Source organism: Chelmon rostratus, chromosome 3 (assembly GCF_017976325.1).
Source record: "Chelmon rostratus isolate fCheRos1 chromosome 3, fCheRos1.pri, whole genome shotgun sequence".
NCBI classification, from domain to species: Eukaryota; Metazoa; Chordata; class Actinopteri; order Chaetodontiformes; family Chaetodontidae; genus Chelmon; species Chelmon rostratus.
The window spans coordinates 7,097,690-7,124,382 of record NC_055660.1 but is presented as its reverse complement, the minus strand read 5'-3'; the positions used below and the strand labels follow the sequence as shown (position 1 = coordinate 7,124,382).

Genomic DNA, 26,693 nt, shown 5'->3' with positions numbered 1-26,693 from the left:
AACACATGCTGAATTAGGCGCATTGTAGCCTCGCTTTTCACCACATAATAGTGGTGTTCATCTGTGAAGGTTATCTTGTTGAACAAAATTAAGCATCCTAAACTTTTGTTTGTCACGGATCTTATTTTCTGCAATGATCCACAATCCAGTGGAAAAGATCCACTGGCTTTATGGGTGAGGCTAACTTCTGGGCTGGCCTGCAAAAATATATTGTCCCTGCCCCACTCTATGGACATCTGTGATAGTGTTTTTAGATTATTTAAGGATTTTTATAAAACCAAACATGATGTAAAATTATGGTAATCTGGAAATTATAACGGTTAGAATATGTGCACACATACTAGAGAGAGGACATCAAGCTGACATCAAGTGGACAAAAATTCTTATATCAGATCTTGCTGAAGTTAATGTTTCTTCTTCAAGTCTCCCGAATGGGCAACCAGGCAACAGTGCTCACACCTCAGCTGGCAGCCTGTTTTAGGGTATGCGGCCAAAAAAAGAGCTCTCAGCTCTATATCTTCTTGTATTGGCATGTTTCTGGTTTCTTCACTCCTCTTTGACAGCATTCTGAATATCTGTGGGTTGTGGACGAAAACGGAACAACCAATCGATTTAATTTATTAAATAATCGTTGGTTGCAGCACTAATGAATGGTCTTAAACTGGCAGATGGTAGCAGAACAAACGCAGGCATCCAGCTCTAGGTGCCAGCGCAGCCTGTCTGACGCACAGCAGGGGTGTCGATGTAAAAGCGCTAATGAACTGCCCCCGCCCTCATGCCTTCATGCCTCCTGTGGTTAAAGGCTTCCTGTGCAGCGTTTATACACTGTGTAAAACCCATCCCCTGCCGCCACCTCTGGATTCCTCCCTCTCATCTCTGGATCCTTCAAACGGGCGCACGGAACAGCCCCGGGCGGTGTGGACCTCTCCACGGCGCAGGACGCGCTGTCGGACACACGTGCGTCTCATTTAGGTGAGTGTGCGGCGCCGCAGCCCTGACGGCGCAGCGGTTTCCGTGAGGAGGAAATGATGGAGAAGGAAAGTTTCTGACGTTCTGTTGGGAGCGTCCGCAGGAAAAACTGGAGATCATTTTTCGCTCTGCGCGCTCTGCTCGTCCTCATCACCGCGCACAGATACTGTTGATCTGAAGCATCTGTATGGATTTGGGATTAATAAGGTCTCCGACACTGAAATGTCTCAGGATTGGAAATGCAGCTCCACGCCTGTCTGTTGCTTCTTATTATCACAACAGGTAAGGAAATCTGCCAGGACCCTTTGTCCTTGATGAGTCCTTTTATAATCACCAAGCTTTTTATTGGACACATTTATTTGGCTGAAACTGTTATTTCATTATCTGCTACTTTTAAGTCACAATAATGCTGCTCTGTTAAAGGTTAAAGGTAGCCAGCGTTCTGTACATGGAGCTTTGTGGTAGCCTGAAGGATCATCAGACGATTAAAAGGCTAAGAGAGAAGGCGGGGAGATATATCTCATTGTTTCTTATCAAATCACTGATTTTTAACTTTTCGTGCCATTCAAATGATCTGCTCTGAGAATGAGAAATATCCATTTGGCTGGACTGCCCGCAACTTAAATATTTAAATGAATAAATTAGTACAACATCACACAGAGGCCGGGAGATTTATGCCAGAGAGATTCCTTCCTTCACCAGCATTTTGTTTTCTTTCCTCAGATAAAACATTGTCCTTGTCGCACCACCACTGCGGTGGAAATGTCAGCCTGGACCAAGAGCCTGCCGGTCAGATCAATCTCACTTTACCTGGACGTTCTGCTGACACCAACAGACTCAAGGCCATGAGCCGCCAGTCTGATGAAACCCTACAGGCTTCAGTTTGCACTTGGATGGTTGGTCTTCCCCTGGGTCGGACGGTACTTTTAAAGTTAGTACGGTTGGGAGGTGGGTCGAGCTTGTCGGTGCGCTGTCTTTGGAAAGACGAAGATCAGGTCCTGGAGATAGGAGGGACGGCTCTGCTCTCCGGCTGTGATAGAAACAAAGCCACCCTGTCTTGGACAGGAGCAGGACACTCCTCGAGTACAATTCAGCTGTCCTATTATGGTGAGACACCATTACTCAATTATCCAGTTTAGTTTATTGAGTCAGAGTGGCCCACTTATTCACACTCGCAGCCTGATCACAAGAGTTTGGTCAAATCCTGGTAATTTGTTGTTGTCCCGATGACTATATGAAAAGTTTTTGTTTGTTTGTTTACAGTAGAAGAATAATGTTAGTTACTTTGGCTGTACAGTGTGTAGCTGTGGGAACATACTGTGGAAATGTCTCGTTCAAACTGTGCTTTGAGCTGTAAATCTCTCCATCTGGAAAGTTCTAATCATACTCACTGTGTTATGAGAGGCAGGGAGGTTATGTTGTTGTGATTTCCACTCTGTCTCTCCTCACCCTGTCCCTCTCTGTTTTTGTGTTTGTTCCTGGTCATCCAGTCCAGGAAGATGAGAGGAATTCCTTGGAGCACCACACCAACCCACATTCAGACTTTGTACGGTGGTCTCAGACAGGAACCAGCTTTAAAAGCACAGCTCCTGTTGGTCAAGAGGTGGTGAGAGGGACAGAAGAGGGCAGAGGTCGCGTCTACGAAGGTCTGCAGTGGAGTTCTGGGCCTGGCTCTGTGTCTCCTCCCTCCTCTCAGGATCAGGGGCTGCTGCACCCCACCTCGACCCTGCAGGGACTCACCGTGGCTGGGAGAGCCGATAGGGAAACTCTCCCTCTTCCTGAGGAAGAGCAAAACAATAGAGCGGATACATCTGGAGCTGCTCACCTCACTGATGGTCCCATGTCTGCCGGAGAGGGAACACACCCCTATTTTCAGCATGTGCTCAGTACAGTCGCACTTTTTCACACATCACGCTCAGCCAACACAGAAACAAACTCTCGCTACGAGCTCCCTCAAACCCAGATGGCGCTGAAACGTGCAACAGCCAGTAGCTCTAACACCATTCTTAGCACAGATGCACAGAAATATACAGTCAGTCGGACATCTAAACAATCTGTAAGCACACAAGCTGACTCCACTGTGTCCAGCACCAGCGTCCCACCTCTCACTTCTTCTCCCCCTGAGCTGCCTTCCTGGACGACCTGGATGAGTGGTACCATCCTGGGCCCACGTGGTGGAGCTGTTAGTGGGCCACCTGGTAAAAAACAGCCTCATTCCTGGAGGAACCAGCGAAGCACAGACCGACTTAACTCTGATCTGACCTCCGCCGTCACAGCTGACCCTTTAAAATCCCCCACCGAACCACAGCAGGGTGACTCAAGCAGTGCACACACTAATACTGAACCCACTGCGTCATCATCATCCTCACAGGACCCCGGCAGCGTTCATTCATCCACCAACCGCACCACAGGGCCTGACACTGCTGATGGTCCTGTGGAGGCTGCATCATTTCATCCAAACATTAGTGGAACTGACTCATTTGCATCTGCTGCATCAGATGTTATGAGTCAAACCTCTGCATTTGAGTCCTCCGACAAATTTAAATACACAGAGATGCTTCACACTTTCACTTCCCCCACACAGAGTCGAACAGACAGCACAGAGAGCGTCACACACACGCCACCTCCTTACACCTCTTCCCAATTCCCACAGACAAGCAAAGAGGAGACTCAAACAGCAACTCAAAGTACACCAAGACATTTTGTTTATGCACACATTACTACTGTCTCCTCCTCGCCAGACATTAACAAAGTCGACGATTGGACATTCGCAGGTTCGTCTTCTGCACCCAGAGGACTGACATTGGGAGATGTAGTCCAGAACTCAGCTGCCACAGGAACCACTGCTGCCACTGAAACTTACTCACTGCGTCCCGCTTACACAGTCTTACATGACCACCCATCCGCAAATGCACCGACTCCTCTTCCTCATTTCTCATCCAGCGCATCCTCTACAGCTTCATACACACTCCAGACACACACTACATTCTCTGGTAGCTCACATTTCGCCCACACATCATCGCCTTTGCCCTCCACTGCCGCTGAACCCGCTGTACACACACCCCTCATCGACCACAAAGCCACGTCCATACCCTCACAAACATCGACAATCAAACCTTCATCTTCCTACACACCTCATACACAAAACCACCTGCCTTTGCCAGCTTCCACAAATGTCCCAGCTACACGTGAACACTCCCACAATTATGTTACTACTACACGAATTCCTCTGCTCTCACTCACAACTTCAAAATCAAATTATGGACGTGAAGATAAAGAGGTAGAAGAAGAAACAGAGGACGAGTGGTTCAGCACCACCACGCAAGCTCCCACAGCCAGACCTCCAGGGAGACCTCCACCCTGGACAACTCCACATCCCAGCCAGGAGAACCATACTGCACTCACACTTTCTGTTCTAACCTCTGTACACACCTGGAGCTCCACAACTAGTCAGACACCCAAGTTCTACATTGTGCCAGACCAGCCTGCAACCATCAAAGGTATTGTACATACTTGTTTGTTTTTTTGTGTGTAATTGAATAACAGGTGGGGTGTCATGGTCTGTTGTAATGGAAATATTGACTTGTTCCATCCAGTTGAGTCAATTGAGCTGCTGCTGCAGATCATTGTAGAAGAATCTGGATCAGCTTTTACTCCTGGCTTGGAGGAGGACACCACTGCCTGGGTGAGTGATTATGTACACACACACACACACACACACTGACAGAAAAGCACAAATAAACATGCTCTATATGCTATACATTAGTTTTAGAGTTTTATTTAGTAGTTCTCACTCCCTGTTCAGGTGGAGCCGTACCTGCAGAGAGCCCCGGGGTTCAGCAGGCTGCTGGGAGTCTGGAGCAGGTGAGGTCTAATAGAGCACATACGTACATAAAGTATATACTGTAGCATCCAGTGTACTGTATTATCATTCAGTTCAAGTTAACTGGTGATCTTGTGAAGCGCAGGAGCTCCTTTAACCAAACTTACTGCTGTTCCAAGCATTTCCAGAATCTTCAAAGAGTCATTAACCATCTCGATGAAATAATATTCAGTCTGCTGCATAAGTGAAATGGCAGGTAACCCATTTCAGAATCTGCAACCGTTTTCCAGGGCTTTTTTAAATCAATAGCAATATAACTGATGAAACACGTTTGAATTTTGGTTCATTTTTTACAATTTAAGCAAGGAAACACGTCATTGTGTCAGTGTGACTCAAATATAATGGCACCACATGGGAGGCACAATCTGGGTCTAGATTACACAAGGCTGTCTGACCAGAGGTATAGAAGGTGACCGTGCTGTTCTGCTGTCGTCCCAGTGGCCATGCAGTGCAGAGTCTGGTGGAGTTTGAAACCAGCGGGGCTCTGCAGTGGATCAGCATGACTGGACCCACATCACTGTTGGAACGAACAGGACTGGCTCAAGCTGTGCGCGAGGGGAGAAGCTTCAGATCATCCAAGATCACCAACATCACAGTGGGAGGTAAACCTGGATTGAGAAGTCCACCTAAGGACAGTTAAATAAAGACTTCTATCTTTTGAGGCACCCTGGCTGCCTAGGGGTTTAAAGCAAGTCCTGTCGGGGACCTTTGCCACACATTGATCTCCACCTTATTTCCTGTCACCTCTGCTGGGTTAGTGGTCAGCTACAGTGGCTATATTTACCTGAGGGGGAATTCCATTCTTAACCTACTTACTTAATTAATCCACTTACAGGCAGATTCATGTAAACATCATAACTCTGTTAGTTTGACTCAGTTAAGCTCAAAATCCAGTTAAGAGAAATCTGATTAACGTGCCTGGCTCACTCAGATATTAAACTTGTTACTATGGCATGTAATCGTCCTAGTCCTGTCACTTTTAGTGGTCAAAGGTCACTGTGACCTCAGAAAACACATTTTTGGCCATAACTTAATTCATAAGTTAATTATGACAACATTTCATACAAACGTCTCACAGGAAAAATGATGAAATTATGACATTTTATATCCAAAAGGTCAAAGGTCAACTCACTGTGATATCATAATGTTCTGCAGAAACACTTTTCTGGCCAATAATGGAACAGAAGTCGAGGTCATGACCATATTTCACATCTGGTCAGATGCTGACCTTGAAACTGTACAGATCTACTGTACTGCTGAGTTTTACAATTTGTAGCTTCTTTGCGGCAGCAACCATATTTGAGGCAGTGTACTCCACCACAAGCCTCCAAAGTCCTCACTACACATATTTATATGAGTCTGGACAGACATGGATGTGAATGTAACTTGACTGGTTGGCAGAAGCAAACAACCCCAAGGTGGTAATTGCAGTTAAGAATAACACCAGTCTCATCCTTTAATATGTCTTCCCCCCAGGTGTGCAGGGTGATGTGTGTGACTGGTTACTGCAGTGCCAAGCAGGCTACAAGTGTGTGTCCCAGCCTGGCACTTCAAACTATAGCTGCTCTTCTGTTTGCCTCTTTGACTACTGCCACCACCACGGCATCTGTACACACCACCCAGGCCACCTTCCAGTTTGCCGGTAAGAACACACATGCACGTTTAGGATAAGATAAGATAAACTTTATTATTTTATTACCTTTTTTTACCTATACCAGCTGGGGAAGTATGCTTGTGCGCTTACTTTGCATCTCTCTGTCCACCCAAGAACGTTTTGTGCATCCAAGCGTCTTTTTGTTTGTGTATTAGCTGCCTTGTAGGAGAGGACTTCTGGTACATGGGTCAGAAGTGTGACGTGAGGATGACTCGAGCGAGGCTCGTGGGCGCATGTCTTGCCATCTTACTCATCATGGTGACAGTGATTGCCGTTTTGGCCTTTGTGGCAGTGAGACGCTACCGAGCCATTCTGATCCAGGCCAAAGTAGATCAGACTCGGAGCAGGTACCCAACGACTCAATGATGCATACACATAAAATTATAGCTCACAACGTACAATGTACAATACAAAGATTAATGCTCACAATGCAGACTAATATTAGATGCAGGGTTTCTGCAGGATTCATCTGGTTGGAACTTAAAACCTGTTAAGACCTTACATAAAATGCCATTTAATACCTGTTTTCCAATCAAACTGGCAAAAGCATGATATGACAGAAAACAAGTAGGCCTGATTTATTTATTATTATATTATTTTTTTGCTATTGCTTTTAGACTTTTTAAGACCTACAGATACCCTGTACATGATGATGTTTAAACACAATCTGATGCTCAGAAGATAATCTAGTTAAAAGACACATGTTGAAAATTAATGAAATGGTAGACTGTCTTTGTGTAACAGTGCGTGGTGAACAGTCCCATGGGCTTCTGGGTGGACCTTAAAATAACACAGGAAACACACATGATAACACACACACACACACCCATATGGTAAACATGAAAATACATTTGACTTAACTTAACTACCTACAATAAAACTTAATAGAGACCTTGGGGGAGATTATGTTTATGTTATTCAGGAGGAGAAAACCAGACACTAAGATGGGCACAGCTGTGCATACAGTGATTGTAATTACAGTAATGTCCACTAGGTGTCATAGTCTGGCTGCAGAACTACACTCTGAAGATGAAGACTGTGCTCAGGACTCTTGGCAAATGTTGAGACAGTCTGGACTTGCAGACAGTGTTTGCACACCATCATCACATCAAGTCTGTTAGGGTCCTGGACCACAAGAGGATAAAATGTGTTATTAAACAGGGCATCAGACTTCACTCACTTCCATGAAGATGAGTCAAAATTCCTGTTACCCCTCTTCAAGTATTTTTCCGAACCATTTATAAGCATATTAATAATACTATTAATGGACTTGATTAAGTGTGAATGTGGACAGCCCTTGACAAATGCACTGAAGTGTGGACATTGGGATTCAGCCTCTTAAAGTTGCCAAGGTTTTTGAGTGGGACTCCAAGATGGAAGAGTTTATCCACTTGAACTGAGACACTTCAGTTTCATCCTATTGGTGAGATTAACTTGGACGCAGACAGAGAGAGTTCAGACAGGAAGCGATAAGTCTGAAGTTAAGCCTTAAATCCACACCATTTGGGAGTGAGTGTCCTGTCCAGAGGAATTTGGACTCAGAGCCTTACTTTCTCTGCAGGCTCAGTCAACAGAGAGCATTGTTTCCTGAAGTCATTTACATGGCATGCCATCAGGAAATGACAATACATTGTAAAGTGTTACCTCTCCCTTGATCTTTGAGAATTGTACATATAGGAAACATTATTTGAGTTTGAACTCAGATTAAATTGAAGTAGATACAATAAATATTGTATCCTGTGACCATTGAGCATCACATGAGGATTTGTTGTGTGTGCAGCTATCGCAGGTTCAACCATTTTGATGAGCTGTCAGGACGGTTCTGGTTGCGTTCGTGGGCAGGATCAGCAGACTCGCTAGATAATCCTGCCTTTACACGCTCCGATGAGCTACTGCACCTGCGGGCGCTCGACCGCCCCTGCTGTTACCACGACGACACGCTATCACTAGCTTCCACCTGCCCCAGCCATGGAACACGCATCAATACAATCTACCCCCACAGGTACACATACACACACACACAATCTAGTATTACACATTGATGATTAATATGCACGACAGTATCAGAATGTTTAAGTTATTGATCCTGCAGAGGAAACATGTCTGTCTGTCCTCCTCCTTCTGTCTGCCTAAAATAAAAATCAGGTGAAATTCATATATACATACACATATGATATAACACGTGTGCCTGTACCGTGCTGACAAAGATACACCACATAAAGCAACATCAGGCTGAGGTAATTACTAATTAAGGAAGTAAGTCAAGACAAAAACAAGCGAGCTTGTTACATACAGCCTGATGCCTGGAACTTCCATACAAATAGCCCAGTCCAGCCATCAATCTAAGTTGGTAAGCATCAGCCTGCTCACGGTAAACAGAACAAGATTTCTATCTAAACAGGCTGGATTCGAAGAGACCTTTCCTTCGTAGAACCCCTCCTGCTGCAAACATATCCAGCACCATGCTGGCCTGACTTCAAGAGACAGCATAGACTGCAGTTCACAACAGCTCTGTTCTCTGTTCTCTCTGTTTAGAATAAAAGTATGCTTCCATGGAAATGCTAAGTTTGGACCTGTTGACAACCAAGCAGAAATTTGTTCTACATACCCAACTGAGAGACACACGCAATCTGCAATTTTTAGCAACCCGAAACTCTAAAAATGTAAATAGACCTTATGTTAAACCTGCCACTTGGGGGCAGCATAAGAAATTGAATGCACAATTGTTGGCAAATGTGTTAGCAAACAATCTGCTAATTTAGACATCCAGCATACATGGAACAACAGTAACATGCATTTGTTTGTAGCCAAATCACAGATGCAAGTCAAGTGTTCATTCTTCTTTTAGCTCTCTTCTAAGTACAGACATGTTGTGGGCCATAAAACCATCTTTAGCTGAAAGATGCTAAAATGGCCTGGAAAGCTGAGCTGGGTGATAATTCTCTGTGGGTGTGAGGGCAGTATTGACTATAGTAGCTTTATCAATGGAATACTAATTAAATGACTGAATGCTGTTTTTAATTGAAGCAAAAGCAAGCAAGCAAATGAACAGGTAAAACAAAAATAGGTAGTAAAAAGTTAATAGTTAATACAATTTCTTGACATTATAGATCCACTGGGTCAGATTTAGGCAGATCCATTGGCAGAATGTGGCAGACACAGAATATATTAAGGAGTATGTTTTCATTTGTGGAAAATCACGTGAAAATAAGAATCACTGCATTTTAGTTACATTACAATGAGCTATCTTTATCTACAGAGAGCGTAGGTCCTCTTCCGAAGAGTCCGCCATGTTGCTCAGAACGGACAAACCAAACACTGACTCTGGCTTTTTCAACGTTCTTAGTGGCCACCGTCGGGGAGGGTGAGGCGAGGGGTGTTCGGTTTGTTGCAGTCCACAACCTCACTACTAGATGCCACTAAATCCTATATCTGGACCTTTAAACTGAGTTAGTTGTTAAAATATTTACTGAAATCATTCTGCCAAACTACTGCAAAATAAATGCTAAAACAAAGCAATAATTTCAATTATCATTAAAGCCCAATATCAGTTAATAAAACTGCACTTACTGTGTGCCTTTCCTAATCTTTATCTTAAGATTTTTGTCCTTTTAGTCTTTCTTGACAGAAATGTAAATGCATGACTGTAAGTATTTACATTCATGCATAAAGTGTATAGACAGTGTCTGTGTGAATAATCCCAGCTCTCTGTGTTCGACGTAGCTCTCAGTATGGATGGAGGGGAAGCGAGATGAGCATGGGGGATGGAGTGTTGGACTCGGGGAAGGCCAGTGACCTCTCTGTCTGTAGCTGGCCTGTGGAACCCATTCAGTGGACCCCCTTCCCACTTCTGCAGCAACTGGCCTCTCACAGGACACCGACAGTGAGTGTTTAACTGTGTGTGTGTGTTTGAGAGAGAGAGAATATCTGGTTTCATCATGCGATTACATGTTGTTCCCCTGTGAATCCAGGTGAGGATGTCAAGACCACGCTCCTACTGTGAGGGCATGGAGCTGGTCGACCTGGGGAAGAGCTGGACCGCTTGACACTCATGAAGAAGAATCAAGTCTGTTCTAAAACTGGTATCTGCAGCTAAGTTTTGCATTCTCGGCCTCACTTGTTCTTGTTTTGTCGATAAAAACCATAAAACAATAAGTGTAAATGTACAGAAGTGTATATAAGTGTATATTTTTGTTAAATTGTTGCAACATTGTCCAGTTTGAACCCTCAATTTGTTCCTTATATGCTCACTCAGATAGGATGTAGGATATACTGTACAGATAGAAAAACAAAGGCTGCCTAAATGTCTATGGAGCAGAGTCTTGTATAATGCTTTAATAAACATAAATCTTACTCAGGGCAAGAATAAATATGCAGTATTTTTTGTGCATTTAAAGAGTTTTCCACTCTGAGGTCATCGCTTCGCAAGGAAAGTTTGTTTGTGGGGCACAACACAAAGGTTGTGCTCGACATAATGCATTTAACCATTTCACCGAAAGTATAGCATAAACCATTAAAACAGCAATTAATGCGTGAGAGAAATAAAAAATATAAAAAGTACTGGATAGGTCAAGATGAAAGACATGGATGATGGTCTTTCCTGCAGAGAATTAGATGACAAGCTAGATGCTACTTTCATGGCTGTACAATGAATATGAACTACAACCAGCAGCTGGTTGACTTAGCTTAGCACAAAGACTGGAAACACTTAGCCTTTGGACAGAGCCAGGCTAGCTGCTCCCCCCTTTTTACAGTCCTTATGCAAAGCTGAGCTAAACAGCTGCTTACTGTATCTTTGTATTAACCTTAAAGGCATGAGAGTGATATCAATCAAACCTCTCATATAACTTTTGTCAAGAAAGCAAAAAAAAAAGTATTCCCCAAAATGTCACTTCATTAAAAGATAAACACACAGCTCATAACAACACTGACAGTATGAATACAAGAAACAAAACTTAAGTAAAAGATTAGAAAGAAACTCAATTTTGGTATTGTTTTTAATCACCAGTGGGATTGGAAATTTGTTCCTGGCAAAACTGGATTACCAGATGGGCAACATATGTAGTCACCCAAGGGCCCCAGATTTACAGGGACCCCAAAAGCCCCAGGTTGTTGTTTGTACGTAACTCTATTACTTCCAAAATTGTTTATGAATTTGCACAGTACAGTACAATATCCTGTAAGGTTTACTGAACCCAAAAACAAATTTTCAGCCCCAGGGCCATGGATCAAGCTCTGTGGTGCATAGTAACTTAATGTTGCTATGCCATGTTTATTCTCTGGGAATGGATAACAGACAGCAGATTACCTGAAAAGCAACATATGGTTAAAGACAGTCTGAAGTGTTTTGGGGGTCTTAACCACTGAGAGATTTATAGACAGTAATTAAGTAGTAATTTTAGCTCTATTCTGTGACACACTGGAGGCCACTGCAGAGACCTGAGAATTGGTGTGATGCGTTTTTCTTTGAAGAGATTTTTTTTGTCTTCTATTACAGATTATCTATCTTCTAATATAGTGTTACAAAGACTATTTCACAAACCTTCTTACTCTTTATTGTTCACTCAAGTATGCACACACAAGCCACTCCTCCTCTCAATGAAACTCAGCTGGAATGTGATGCCATAAACGACTGGGAAAGTCTAGTAGAGGGTGAAACGGGCAAATATGTGCACCGACCTTATGTTGCACTCCTATAATTGTCCCTATCCTGGGAACAGGAATAAGGGAGTGATTGATTCAGGGAGGGAGGAAATGTGGCGAATAAAGGAACTGAGTGTGTGTTTGAGGGAGAGAGTGCGACAGAGATAGGGAGAGGGATGAGTGAAAAGTGGACAGAAGCTACCTGCTAGCTTCTTCCATATACGGTCTTAGTCAGAGCTGAGAGCCAAGCCTGTGAATTTCTCTGACTGTGTGAGTGAGCAATGCAGGGAGTGTGTGTGTGTGTGTGTGTGTGTTGTAATGCATGCATGAGTCATGCACGCCACCGAGTTTTGAAATGGTTTGAAGAAAGGCATGAGTGTCAGAGGAAACATTGAGAGACTCTGTCAGGGAGGAGTTAGTGAGTACAAAGTTTAAAAATGAAAAATGTTGGTGCTATCTCCCTTTCTAAGTAGAAAGCTATGGCTACTGGTGAAGGATACAGAAATGAAGGTGAAAAGTGGCAGATCTGAAGCAACACATACACACATGCACAGCCTTAAAAAAGGAGATTCATTCATTTCCTCAGACTGGTCACATGACCCGAGCAGTGCATTCTTCCCCCCCATGTGACTTGCTCCAATATCTCCTTATATGGACGTCATCCAAAGGAACTCTTAAAGGGATGGTTGTCCTGCCTTGGGTCTATACTTGGTGTGTATGCATGTGTGTGTTCGTACGTGTGCATGTGTGTTTCTAACACAGGATAATGCCAGTGTGAAATATCGGTTCCCTGATCCACACACCCCTCTCTACGTTGTCCTTAGCTGCTCCATACCTGATGACATATGGGCATTTGTGTGTGTTTGAAGGTCCGTGTGGTCACTTCCTGCATGCATCTGCAGAAGTGATACACTGTGAAACCTACTTCCTGTCTCTTCTGGTGAGCCAGCTCCCATATATCCTTATTAGGAACACATAGAGCCAGCAAGAATTCCTAGTGTAAGTTTATGAGTCTTTGTCCGGTGCCCTTATTGAGTTAAAACAGCACCCCGACCCACCCACTGAGTCTCTGGTCAAGTCATAAGATGAGCCTTGCACACAGTCTTCAAGGTGTGTTATCAAAATATGACATCTTCAGGCATCAGGTATTTCTTTGTTTGGTATATATGGGTGTCTGCATTTGCAGGTGTGTAACTGCATCTGAACTGAGTCACATTCCTGAATAATAACTTCATAATAGACCTCGCAGTTGCATTTTGACACCAAATATAGGTATGGTCTGGAAATTGCACACCTGTCTATTACTTGTCATTGAGACAAGCAGGGTTAATCTGTGCCCTCCTCTCACTTAAACATGACTAAGCAAGTGATGAGAGATAAAAGATTTACAACTTCCTTAGTGTTTGCTGTAAACATACCTCAGCTTAGCCACATGTATCACTGTCACTCTGCTCTGCGTGTGAGCGTGTGTGTGTGTGTGTGTGTGTGGTTTATGTGAGACCCTGGCATGCCAGGGCTGCCTGACTTGTCGGTCAGGGTGATAACAGCGCTGTCAGTGACCCTGAGATTGTAACCACCCCATGTGCTGGCACTGATAACCACGAGTATCTGCCAGGAGTAAGAGAATTAGCAAAGTCTTTAGCGCAATTCTGTTCTGCTGCATTCCCTTATGTCTGTCACGTACATTAGATGAGTAATGGATCTGTTTGTGTTCTGCGCAAAGATACTCCTCCAGTGCACAAAGACAGACATGGGTATATTAATCAAATGTGGTTAGGAGTTTGTGTGGCTGGGATACGCAGGCCCATTCCCAATGTGGATGATGCCACCTATTATAACATTAAATTATAGACTGGATTACATCCAAAAGTGCTGTGAGAATATAATAGAGAATACATAAAAGCACATTTGTTCAATTCTCAAACACTATGCTGCCTTTTGCAGCAAGACGTCTGATTTGTTGTCTACTTGTGTATCACACATGTATATCATCCCCATTGCGACCATAATGATGAGTAAAGATATAGAAATGTGTTTTATTGAACACTGACCGGTGCCAGCTTGATAATATTGATAGTATTATAGGGTAGTTTTCCTGTTGCCTGTCCTCTCTGTCTCGCCAGGGCGCAGAATCGTTATCTGCATGCGCCACACCCAGTGGATGCGGCAGAACCAATCACAGGGCGCCGTGCGGAAAGTTCTCCTTTTATGGAAAGGGGCTGCAGCGCGAGCTCTGATAAAGTCCTGCAATTTACTGGCCTCGATTGCAGTCAAGTCCAGACACCAAGTCGAGTCGGAGCGTAGCGCTCAGTTACAGTCCTCACAAACCGAGAACCCTCCCTCACACAGGTAAGACAACTGCAGATTTACTGTGTTTATGTCAATTTATATATAAATGTAATATGGCCAGCGAACTGAATTTAGTCGAGTTATGTGAGGTTTTCTGTGTGACTTTAAGTTGAAGAAGTTATATTCGCTCGGCCACGTAGCTGTCATTCGTACATTCTTCTAACCGGGCAGCGGACAGTTAGTTTTGAGGGATGCTTCCAGGACCTCTACGTGTCGGCATCCTGTCGTTTATAATTAACAGCTCGTGTGAAATAACCCGGCCACCCCACCTTGTCATCACCTCGTCAGTTTAGCAAATCAGACCGCGTTAAACAGCTCGACCTTCTCGCTTACATGTAAGCATCTGCTTTGGCACGGTCTCCCGGTCTGGTGTCTCCGATTTCACGCGCAGACAGATGATGGCGGATTAGACGGATGCGGTTTAAAAGACTTGGCTTGAATCGCAGGGAGGCGTGTGAGAAATGATAAAAGGTCACCGTGACATCACTGGTTTAAGTCGTGCAGGTAACCTTGTAACTCTGATGGTCACGACGTGACTATACACCTGATGACTTCCATGACAGGTGATGGAAGTTCATTCACTTTAACTCAAATCCTGACGCTATGGCGATGTGTGGACTGTTAATTCGGTGAGGATGATCGCAGTGAAGGGAGTGGCCGGCTGTCGGTGTCGTTTGAGGTTTAACGACACACGGGGCGGCTTCCCGGGCCGGCTGCCGCCGTCTCTAAGCTGCTCTCACTTTTTCCTTATATGGCCATGGCCAGACCAGGGAGAAACTGCCTTTGTTTCTCAGCTCTGGATTTGGGTCTGGAACCTGCGCCACTGCGACATCCAGCGTCCCGACTGTAGAACGACAAGGCTTAAACACTGTTGACGCTTGCCAGATGTAACACAACTGTCACAGAGCTTCTGTTTTAAACATCCCCCCCCCACACACACACACACACACACACACACACACACACCCTTTTTCATCCCTCCTCTCTTCCTCCATCCAGAAAATGGAAGACGAAATTGCCGCCCTCGTTGTTGACAATGGATCCGGTATGTGCAAAGCTGGCTTTGCTGGAGATGATGCTCCACGTGCTGTGTTCCCTTCCATTGTTGGACGTCCCAGGCATCAGGTACAGTTTCCCCATAATATTATTCAAGTTATAAAATATAACAAAGCTTTTGTAAAAACTATTCAACATTTACCTTGATTAATTTTAACTTGTTTTCCTGTTTTTGTTTTTTCAAGGGTGTGATGGTTGGCATGGGCCAGAAAGACAGCTATGTTGGTGATGAGGCACAGAGCAAAAGGGGAATCCTGACCCTGAAGTACCCCATTGAGCATGGTATTGTCACCAACTGGGACGACATGGAGAAGATCTGGCATCACACTTTCTACAACGAGCTGAGAGTTGCCCCCGAGGAGCACCCAGTCCTGCTCACTGAGGCCCCCCTGAACCCCAAGGCCAATAGGGAGAAGATGACCCAGGTAACAATGGCTGACACACTGACATTTCCTCACAATCAGTTAACCCTCCCAGCTCACCTGCAGGGCCCTGCAACAGGAAAATGTGTTGCCACTCAGGCATTTCTTCTGCTCAATCTGTCCATTTCCTCCTGCTCCTTCAACCTCCAGGGTTCCTCTGTCCTGTGCTGATCTTTTCATCTCTGCGGATGCTTCAGGTCTCTATCTCTCTGCACTGTGATGCATCAGGAATGACTTACTGCAGCATGGTGACTGCTGTTTTCAAATTAGGCTTGTTTTAGACTTGCTGAAGTAAATGACGAGCATCTAACTACACTGGTGACTGCATGATGCAACGGTAGAGCAGGTTGCTGCACTCATCTTGAACAGTCATGACCAAACTAAAAGTATCGGTTCTTATCATAACTGGTTGGTATGTGGTTTATACTCAAAATGGAACAGGCCAGTGTGCTGTGCTTCTCTTGATCTGACTGTACTAACGCTTACCAGCTTACTTCAGGGTATGTTGACTCATTGTTACAATGACTCATCTCTCATTTCCTCTCTCCTCCAGATCATGTTTGAGACCTTCAACACCCCCGCCATGTATGTGGCCATCCAGGCTGTGCTGTCCCTGTACGCCTCTGGTCGTACCACTGGTATTGTCATGGACTCTGGTGATGGTGTGACCCACACAGTACCCATCTATGAAGGCTACGCCCTGCCCCACGCCATCCTCAGGTTGGACCTGGCTGGCAGGGACCTGACAGACTACCTCATGAAGATCCTGACTGAGAGGGGTTACAGCTTCACCACCACAGGTCAGCACACAAACATGGCCTTCAAAACAAGCTAATATTTGAAGCTTGTGAAATTATTGAAATTGAAAAAGATTTTAAAACATCTTTTCTTGTCATACAGCTGAGCGTGAGATTGTGCGTGACATTAAGGAGAAGCTGTGTTACGTTGCACTGGACTTCGAGCAGGAAATGAGCACTGCTGCTTCCTCTTCATCCCTGGAGAAGAGCTACGAGCTGCCTGACGGACAGGTCATCACCATCGGAAATGAGAGGTTCCGTTGCCCTGAGGCCCTCTTCCAGCCCTCTTTCCTGGGTAAGTAAAGTCAGGAAAACTAATTGTTTTTAAAGCAGCAATCTATTTCAATTTAGTGTACTGGTTGAAATATACTTCGGGATTGAGTTTGAGAAGATGCACAGGGGTTGTAGCGCCAAGATGAGACTACAGTTGTTTTAAATTTGATTAAAGTATATTGAGCACAAACAATAACTGACACTTTATGTTATGCTCTCTTTTTAACAGGTATGGAGTCTTGCGGTATCCATGAAACTACCTTTAACAGCATCATGAAGTGTGATGTGGACATCCGTAAGGACCTGTACGCCAACACTGTGCTGTCTGGAGGTACCACCATGTACCCTGGCATTGCTGACCGTATGCAGAAGGAAATCACTGCCCTGGCACCCACCACCATGAAGATCAAGGTAAAACTCATTTGCAGACTCACAGCCTCCCTGAGGAAAAAATGCACTAAGTCTTCTAGAAAGCTCTTTACCTCTAGTGCCACTCAGTGGACAAACATGGTTACTGCAGTATTCAATCTGTTGCTTGTCTTTTAGCTTCAACTACATTTACCTGTAGACTTGAACATATTCGAAAGATGCAGGTGCATTTGCCAACAGATGTGGACTGACTCCAACATTTAACACCTTTTCATCTTGCTCCCTGCAGATCATTGCTCCTCCAGAGAGGAAGTACTCTGTATGGATCGGAGGCTCCATCCTGGCTTCCCTGTCCACCTTCCAGCAGATGTGGATCAGCAAGCAGGAGTACGATGAGTCCGGCCCCAGCATTGTCCACAGGAAGTGCTTCTAAAATGACTGTCAGTCCCCTCCCCCAAAACACACACTGCTACAAACCCAAACGACTGGCTCTGCATACATGCCTACACCAACACACTGGTGTATGCTGAGCCCACAACACCTCTTCCCATTTTCCCTCATCACTATGGCTATGGCACCATGCCCCCTGATGGGGAGAAACTCTGCAGGAAGTACAGAGCGTGTCCCAGGCGGTGTGAATGTGTGAGGAACATGATGTCCATTGTCGTGTTTGTGTAGGTCATTCCAGATGTGTTTGTTCACCACCTTATTTGCCTCTATGAAGGTTTATTCTCTGGTGGGCCCACTGCCCAACAGACCTGTAGTATTGCTTAATATGTAAATTATGTAATCTGAAACTTGTTTTGTTTTTGTACTTTCAGCCTTAAACGATACTTGGTCCAGTTTGTTTTTGTCATTATGCAAAAGACAAAGCTTCTACCTTGTATGGGGGTGGATGAAGGTTTGTGCATGGGGCTTCAAGCCTCTGGTGTACACAACAACCCAATAAAGCGCACATGTCTGAGAATCCAGTCTGTGTACTTGGTCTTTATTCAGCTTGGCACACAAATATTAAAAGAAACACAATCTAAATCTTTGGATGATTAAAATGTGTCATTCACACTCTTAAATCTTAATGAAAAGTTAGACACATGTTGCTTCACACTCACAAAATTTAAATGTGACAAATTACATTGACATTTGACATGTTGCAGTAGAAAGCACAGGTGTAAAAAAACAAAAACCAAATACTGATAGCTTGGCTGAATTCCATTTATCTGCTTCAGTTTCAGGGTCCTGATATTGTAACACTGTCATGGCTCACTGGGACACATAATACAAACAAAGCAGTCATTAGTAGTGCTAGTAAAACCTGTGCTTCTACTACTGACAAGCTAAAAGTCTGCTATGAAAAATTAATATTATTAACCGCAAATGCCCTCTCAACAAAGTATGATCAGCCCAAATGAAATCAATTTCAGTGTGTCTCGTCAGTTGATAGTTGTGAACATTACTGGGAGATGTTTAAGACATTTCTCTTGATATTTGAATACCTTTGTTCCCATCCTGAAAACCTCTGCTTTATTCCTAAACCTAGTGCTTTATTCCATCTTAACTGTCCTTAAAAGAGCAAAACTACAAACTTTTTTACAGCCACCTGTCAAGCCCACTGGCTCAGGGGTGAAAAGTGCACTTCAAAGAGAGTTTGGTGGCGTATCCCTTCACCCTGAAACATTTCATTATAGTGACATCATGTGGACAACTACATTGATATGAAATGTAAATATTAATCAGATATAATTTGTATCAATGACTTTGTAGAATGGACTACTAACAAGTCATATATGGTTAGAAAAATTGAAAACCTAATAGAACTTAATTAAAAGTTCACAATTATAATTTCATGGATTGAGCCATGTGTACCAATTGTTCATTGATTTTAACTTTAGCTAACTTGAAGATTTTTTGGAAAACGTACTAGATACTTTACAGGATTCTGCTGCAGTAATTGTTTGAGATGCTTGGACTGTGTTTTATTTTCAAATATTGAATATCCATCTCAGGTTTTGTGAACATTCTCATCATCCTTACACCTTAAAGTAATTCTTTGTTTTTTTTTTAAATGTTGTTGTGTTATATGCTTGTCTGTTTATTTTCAGTCAGAATTTACCCAAATATGCATATATATTCAGAAAATACGGCAAAATGTTACAGGCCTTCAATCTTAGATGTATTTAAGCTAAATTCGATTAACTGAGCAAATTCACCAAAAAGTCTTTGTGTTTTTCATGAAGAATTTAAACAATACATTAAACAATAGATTAAAATCAGTGGTTGAACTAAGTACATCTACTCAACTATACAAGATTTTGAATGCAAGCCTTTTACTTGTAGTTGAGTAATTTTACCTGACATATTGCTACCTATGAGTAAATGATCTAAATACTTATTACACCACTGATAAAACCCTAAAAATGCTGCGGCAATGAGAAGACCGTATATACTGTAATACTGTACTTTTAGGTCACATGAATTTTTGCACAATTCCTCCACCTCTTTACTATTATTATTATTTATAAATATCATTGTCTCTGTTTTAAAAAATAGTCCTGCATTATATATTTTTGAGTAACACCAATTCTGTCTTTATTTTCGGGTGTTCTGTTGGACTTTTGCACTTTTTGGAGGGTTTTTAATTGATGTTCTGAGAGATGGGAAAAACGGATTGGAGCGGCAGGAAGTATGTCCGTCACTGACAGACTTCCGTCACTGTGCAGCAGCAAACATAATCCGCCCTGTCAACGGTTGGGCGTTCAACCGACTGTGGTTCAGGGTAAGGCGGCTTCATCGAAACATGAGTCGCTGGTTGGATGAACATCTGAAATCCTTCTGATCATGAGTGGGAGCTGGAGAGGGATTTCACAGGACATGGATCGACAGATTGTACAGGTGGGTTGACGAACCTCGACAGCACGTTGATAGTTACGTTACCGGTAACGCAGAGCAAACCGGCTGATGTAGCTAACGTTAACGCTAAGTTCGGGTCTAACAGAGGCTTCACTCAAATTTCATTAAACTTTTTCAACCAAGTTTAGTTAAAACGCAGAGACGGTGTGGTAGAATGACCTCTTTTGGTGTATCTTTGTTTTTTCAAACGTGATGCCCAAACAAAAATACTAATTTATAAATGAGCGGAGAGACAGACAGAGACACTTTAGCTGGTAATATTGATATTTATATGTTTATATGCTTTTGTATATTGTTTTCTAATCAGCTAGTGTGGCGTAGTTACGTATCGCCCCCTAATAGAAAACGTAATACAGTATGTGTTCCCACGTTTAATGCTTCAGCTGCAACATTAGTTAATGAAGCTGTATCTAGAGAGCGTTATGGATAAAGCCGTCTACTACGGCATGTTTCCCTTTATATGATAGTAATCATATTATCATCATTTAAAATTTTCTCAAAAATCAAATCAGAAAAGGTGCATGCATAAAATTTAGGCAAATTCAGCAAATTAAATACTCGGCAAATACCTGACATTGATGCAAAATATTCTATAAAAATCTGGTATTGCTATAAAGTAGACCAACTCATTGCACAGCATCACCTAAAGTAGCCTAATATAACCGGACACATTAAAAGGACCACAGTTGAAATGTCAAGGCAAAATCTCTTTATATTATCTCAAGTTGTAATATAGTCTCTTCATGCGATAACAAAACACCAAGAATTAATAATTGCTACCAGACATGAAGAAAAGTTTTGTATCACCTTGGCCATCCTGGTAATTCTTCCCTATACACAGAGGGTTTAAAAGCACCTAACTGTGACTCTGCTGTCTGTCTCAGGCCGTATGTGACGAGGACACAATGTCTTCTACCTCGGTGGGAATGTCGGATTTGTCCGATGAGATCCTGCTGTGCATCCTCCGACATGTTCCAGTGTGTGACCTGGTGCTGAACGTAGCAAACGTCTGCCAGAAGCTACACATATTGTGCCATGATAAGACCCTGCTGTCAAATGTCAGCCTGTCTGAGGAGTATCAGGTAAAAACTTTTTTTTTTATCATCATCATTTGAACTGATTAAGCAAGATTGTTTCAGTAAAGTTCTCTATCATCATTTTCTATTAATCTTCAAGTTTATGCATGTGTGTGGAACTGTATTTTAAACATGTAAACATTTCTTGAACAACACAGTGGAATGCTTGTTGCATTGTAACAGATGGAAATTTTTGAGATTTACTGAGATCTGTCATTTTTTCCTCCAGGCTGATGATCTGTTGGTTCGGTACATATTGAAGCAGCTAGCCAGTCACGTGCAGTCTCTTAGCCTGAATGGTTGCTACTGGCTGTCTGGCTCTACAGTGGAGCTTCTTGCTCGCTGCAGAGGAGTAACGCACCTTGATGTCACCGGATGTCACCTCTCTTCCCTTCGTCTCTCCCGTCTCCTCTCCTCCCTCTCGCTGCTCAGATCACTTGCTTTTGATGTGACTGCAGGCTTCAACTCTGCAATGCTCAGTTCAGAGGCGGTGGACTCACTGAGCCGCCTATCAGAGCTCAGACAGACACTTCTGACACCAAGTTATGGTGTAGTGCCGTGTTGCGCCCAACTCCGCAAGTAAGAACCTGTGATCACTGAGGTTTTACAGTGTACGCCCCGTTTAGCACACCAGCTGTAGCATTTAAGCATCTTGTAGTGTCCATAGACATTTCCCAGTCGAGCAAAACAATGGAGGATTCATTTGCGAGAGTCTACAGCCAAGATTGTGGCTCTGTTAGGCAGTATTTGGGATGTAAACCCTAACATAACTTAGTTTTGTGTGATAGCATGCTAACATTTGCTAATTAGCATTAAACAGTAGTACAGCTGAGGCGAATGGGAGTGTCATTAGTTTGGCAAGTCTTTGGTCATTAACCAAAATAATGGACAAATTAAAATTTTGACGTCATGATAATGCCAGATGAAAAGGAATCGCCGAAGTGATTACTATTCATTGTGAGGGGAACATGAATGTCTGCACCAAACTTCACAGCAATCAATCCAATAGTTCTGGAGTTATTTCACTAAAAACTGCAAAAGTCAATCTAATGTCAAAAGCCAGGGAGTCATCAAAGTTATTAGGATTTTCACTTTCGGGACCACAAATGTCTGTATAAGACTTCATTGCAGTCCATCGAGTTGTTGAGATATTTCACTCTGGACCAAAGAGATGGACAAACCAACATAGCCATGGCTAAAATTCACCAGCTTGTGTATTGTGTCACAATCAAATCTGGCTGTATCCTGTAAATTAATCATTATGCACAATGTTGAAACTGTCAAAGATGCAAAATGCTAATTCAGAAAATACAGTTTTCCTTCTCACTCCAAAGCTAATGACTGTTAAGAAGTGTTTGACAGGTCATTATAGCAAATCAGAAAATTACTATCTAAAAGGTCCAGTGTGTAGGATTATTGGCATCTATGAATGAAGTTGCAGGCTGCAAATAACTCACGGCCCCTACAGTGACCACTTAAAGTGCAAAAAGGTGCTCTGTAGAGCCAGTGATTGGTTGTCCATTCTGGGCTACCGTAGAAACATAGCAGACTCTGTGAAAGAAGACCTGCACTCTCTGTAGACATAAAGAGCTCATTCTATGGTAACAAAATTGCAAATGATTCTATTTTCACATAATTGTACTCTAAAGGAACATACTCACCAATATTATATGCCATTTTGCAATATTCTACCAATAGATCCACCTAAATCTTACACTCTGAACCTTTAATGCATTTGGTCCTTCGGACACACTACACCAATGGCACTTCTCATCATAGATGTGTGAATTCAGATTCTCGTTGCTGTCTAAGGACACAGAATTGTTTTGATGCTACAGTGTTGAATGTGTGCGTCTGTGTTTCTGTGTACCTCTGCACTGCAGGCTGATGCTGCAATTTGACATCCCAGATGTGACCAGAGAGGGTGTCGGTGTTTGTTGTCAGTTAATGGTGGGTCAGAGCAGTGTGCCACATTACCAGCAACTGGAGGAGTTCACAGCCAGGCTGGCTCCAGGAGAGGTGAGATTTTGTGCATGTACATGTAATATGCTTTCATATATCTGAAATATACACTGTAGCATTGTGTAGTTTGTGATTAGGGTATTTGTGTGTTGATGTTTCTAGGTAAACCAGACCTTGCTCCTGCTGTACCTGGCAGTGTTCAGTGTTCACGTCCCAAAGCGTCTCCGAGTTTTCCTTGTGTCAATCCCTGGCCCAAACCCTGCTCACTGGCCTGCTGCTTCATCACTGGCCCAGAGCTTGGGTCAACGAGGTGACCTGGAGGCCCTGCAGCTCCCTCGGTCCTGGCTGGATTCCTTGTCCCTAAAGCGAGCCCTGGAGGGAAACAGTCCGAAGCACCTCAGCTTCAGCCGCTGCCCGTCGTTGTGGCCGCAGGTATTCCAGTCGTTGCTGGAGGGAGGAGTGACAGATGCCACACAGCTGATCAGCCTGAACCTCAGTGGGATCAACCAGGTCCTTTACTCAGAGTGTAGGAGTGTGGAAGATCAGCTGGTCCCCGGCACAGTGAGCCGCTTGGCAGTGGGCTGTTCCAACATTAAACACCTGAACCTGATGCACACGCACTATCATCATGAAAACTCACCTGGGCAAGGTGGAGAAACACACCTCTGTGCCAGCTTGGCCAAATTCAGACACCTGCACTCTCTCACTCTGCCTGCCTGTGCATTGTCAGATGGCTTAAACACACATCAGATCTCTGCAAACAAAAGTTCTCCTTCTGCGTTGTTCCTGGGATTAAAGAAGCCTCCACGTGTGGGGCTCCAGAATTACAAGCCTGACTCAGAGTCTTCTCTGTCAGGAGACAGCACCTCAGGGCTCACTCTGCTCTTAGCTGGCTGCCCTCTGTTAGAGACCTTAGAGCTCATTGGTCCAGGTTTTGTCTCCGTGCTGCCTCGGCTTGAGCCTTGCAGTCGTGCCAGCGTGGAGCCTCGTGGTATGTGCGCGTGGGCACGAGGAGTCGGCGACGCACACCTAGCTGCCCTTGAGGCTTTGCCACGATTACGTCGCCTGACTCTGGCTGGGCTTCCTGGGGTCCTTCGGGGGACAGGGCTGGTACAGCTGGCCAGGAAGTGCAAAGACCTACAGGTGTTATCCCTGGCCAACATTGGATCACTGAAAACCATGAACTACACACCTGCCTTGCTGGACACACTTAAACAATGCACACAGCTACAGGAACTCAGGTTAGAAGAAGCCTTTGTGTACCCTTCATTTACTGTAACGCTAAACACTAACCATCAGACAGATAGTACATGCATCTTATTATTATATGCTCCTTTAGTTAACAAATTTTCCCTCTGTCTAATGAAAGAATTTATTATTAATTCTAATATGTTATTTGTTACTTGAGCTAACAATTTCACCCTGATATGTTTTCTCAGCAGGGTGTTAAGTAGCTTAAGAACCATTCAATGCTTGTAATAGCATGAGGAATCTAACCATTATCTCTAACCATTAAACCTGTTATGAAAATTTAGAATCACCAGGCTGCATTTTTCATCTAATTAAACTCCCAATTGGGCAACCCATGCATTCAGATTTACCTTGTAGTTTGATGTGGTGTTTTTGTTGTTTTTCATGCCTTTATATTCACCACTGAATATGGGGCCTTTATGCAGATATTCTGCTTAAATTCCATGGAGCAAGTTCACATCTTTGCTCAGCTTGTTGTTTCCACATTGTGTCTTTGTGTTTAGGTTAGAGCAGCCCTACCTGAGTGCCAACGCGTCATTCTTCGAGGCTCTGTCCTCTTGCTCTCGTCTGCAACGTCTCTGCCTTATCTCACGCAGCGGTACCTTTGACCCTTCGGCCACAGAAACTTTCATGGAGCGATGCCGCCATGTCATCATGTGCCATGTGTTCATGGGCGGCACCTTAGTGGCTTGTCGCACACTGCAAAAAGCTCTGCTGGACAGGTCAGTGTGTGTGTGTATATGTGTGTGTATATGTGTGTGAATATGTGTGGACACACTGTACATCAAATATTACATGACGAAAGAAATCTCAAAGCCACCTTTTCTTCTGTCTTTCAGATTTTCAGTCGATCGCGCAGCACTGAGTGTGGTCATCTATCCATTACAACACGAAGACCTGTCTTCAGTCATCAGAGACATCCCCCTCACACTGCTGGACCGGATAACTTTGTTCCAGAGCCATGTGGCCCAACCACCACATTTATCACCATTGTGACATCGCCAGAAAGCTTCAGTGTGATTGGTGCTCAGACCGCTGCTTATTCTGCAGGAAATAAAATTTACAAATGAAAGACTAGCTGTCACCTGTACAGTCAATTCTGATTGTGTGATTCGCTACATCGACAACAGTTTCTGGCTGCTCTACAGCATGTCAGCTGTGACTGTTTACATTTACATGACAGAGTAATGATGGCCTTCAAAGGGAAATTTGCTGGTAGGGAGCTTTGTTTTATTGTTCCAGGACATTTCACATTTGGTGCCATCGGGGCCTTAATTGTGGCTTCTGAATCAAAAATAATTTCTGTTACTACATTTCTCTGCTACTTTTAAAAATAAATGTAAGTTAAGTATATATTTGTTCAGAAACCTTGTACAGAGGACCTGAATCAAATTATGTTGTAATAAACTACATATTCATTATTTTTATTTAATTATTTTCTTGTCCGTGTACCATTTGTCTGTTTGTCAACCTGTCAATTTTTTGCAATTATCACAACAGATACACACCAGTAATCTGGTGTAGCAAGTTTCCACATTTGTAGCAAATAAGCTTTAAGGAATAGTTCCACATTTTAGGAAATAAACTTATTTGCTTTCTTGCCAAGAGTTAGATGAGAAGATCAATGCAGACACATGTCTGTTTTGAAGGGCATGTTTGAGTTTGTCCTGACACATAAGTGACACATTAAACATGACTGAGGTAATCACACATTTTACTCACATTTGAAATGGCACCTCCATGTGTACCAGTATCCCCTCTGGATTTTACCATATCCACATTATGTGTTTCTACAAGTACACTTTGGATCCTGTTATCAGAGTCCTGAACTAGCCCTTATCCTGGTTTAAAGAAACCCTAATATGCTTGCTGGAGTACTCCAACAGAAACTGAGATGCTGTGGCATGTTATCCACGTTCACCTCGTTATGTGACAATAAAAATAAAAATCTGGATACCCTGAAATGAAAATTAAAATGATACCATTATTGTGGAGGATAAACTGCAGTGCTGACCTTAATTACTACTGAAACTCTACTTAAATTAAGTGTATGAGGAAACTGAGTAATAATGTTTTCAATTA

General features: G+C 43.4%; 3 protein-coding genes across 3 annotated transcripts; all 3 read left to right on the top strand.

The window, feature by feature from the left end:
• Positions 1-850: 850 nt before the first annotated feature.
• si:ch211-14k19.8 (mucin-5AC) lies at positions 851-10,862 on the top strand. The gene is made up of 11 exons (XM_041934292.1): positions 851-1,251; positions 1,693-2,076; positions 2,460-4,469; positions 4,566-4,654; positions 4,775-4,833; positions 5,291-5,454; positions 6,329-6,494; positions 6,662-6,853; positions 8,287-8,508; positions 10,230-10,389; positions 10,478-10,862. Exons 1-11 carry the CDS (start codon positions 1,209-1,211, stop codon positions 10,550-10,552), a joined length of 3,564 nt encoding a protein of 1,187 aa, XP_041790226.1. The 5' UTR covers positions 851-1,208; the 3' UTR covers positions 10,553-10,862.
• A 3,486-nt stretch (positions 10,863-14,348) lies between these two features.
• actb1 (actin, beta 1) lies at positions 14,349-18,386 on the top strand. The gene is made up of 7 exons (XM_041934363.1): positions 14,349-14,498; positions 15,498-15,623; positions 15,740-15,979; positions 16,530-16,776; positions 16,877-17,068; positions 17,276-17,457; positions 17,705-18,386. The coding sequence occupies exons 2-7, from the start codon at positions 15,501-15,503 to the stop codon at positions 17,846-17,848; spliced, it is 1,128 nt and encodes a 375-aa protein (XP_041790297.1). The 5' UTR covers positions 14,349-14,498; positions 15,498-15,500; the 3' UTR covers positions 17,849-18,386.
• A 1,787-nt stretch (positions 18,387-20,173) lies between these two features.
• On the top strand, positions 20,174-26,035 carry fbxl18 (F-box and leucine-rich repeat protein 18). The gene is made up of 7 exons (XM_041934311.1): positions 20,174-20,304; positions 21,207-21,404; positions 21,628-21,977; positions 23,282-23,417; positions 23,523-24,601; positions 25,115-25,333; positions 25,451-26,035. The coding sequence occupies exons 1-7, from the start codon at positions 20,251-20,253 to the stop codon at positions 25,605-25,607; spliced, it is 2,193 nt and encodes a 730-aa protein (XP_041790245.1). The 5' UTR covers positions 20,174-20,250; the 3' UTR covers positions 25,608-26,035.
• Positions 26,036-26,693: the final 658 nt, after the last annotated feature.

Excerpts from the sequence above, each read along its gene's own strand:
- si:ch211-14k19.8 (XM_041934292.1), top strand. The coding sequence starts at position 1,209 with ATGCAGCTCCACGCCTGTCTGTTGCTTCTTATTATCACAACAG. Across the intron at positions 4,655-4,774 it reads AGGAGGACACCACTGCCTGG|GTGGAGCCGTACCTGCAGAG; the intron begins GTGAGTGATTAT and ends CTCCCTGTTCAG. Across the intron at positions 6,495-6,661 it reads GGCCACCTTCCAGTTTGCCG|CTGCCTTGTAGGAGAGGACT; the intron begins GTAAGAACACAC and ends TTTGTGTATTAG.
- actb1 (XM_041934363.1), top strand. The coding sequence starts at position 15,501 with ATGGAAGACGAAATTGCCGCCCTCGTTGTTGACAATGGATCCGGTATG. Across the intron at positions 17,069-17,275 it reads CTTCCAGCCCTCTTTCCTGG|GTATGGAGTCTTGCGGTATC; the intron begins GTAAGTAAAGTC and ends TCTTTTTAACAG. Across the intron at positions 17,458-17,704 it reads CCACCACCATGAAGATCAAG|ATCATTGCTCCTCCAGAGAG; the intron begins GTAAAACTCATT and ends TGCTCCCTGCAG.
- fbxl18 (XM_041934311.1), top strand. The coding sequence starts at position 20,251 with ATGAGTGGGAGCTGGAGAGGGATTTCACAGGACATGGATCGACAGATT. Across the intron at positions 21,405-21,627 it reads GCCTGTCTGAGGAGTATCAG|GCTGATGATCTGTTGGTTCG; the intron begins GTAAAAACTTTT and ends TTTTTCCTCCAG. Across the intron at positions 23,418-23,522 it reads CCAGGCTGGCTCCAGGAGAG|GTAAACCAGACCTTGCTCCT; the intron begins GTGAGATTTTGT and ends TGATGTTTCTAG.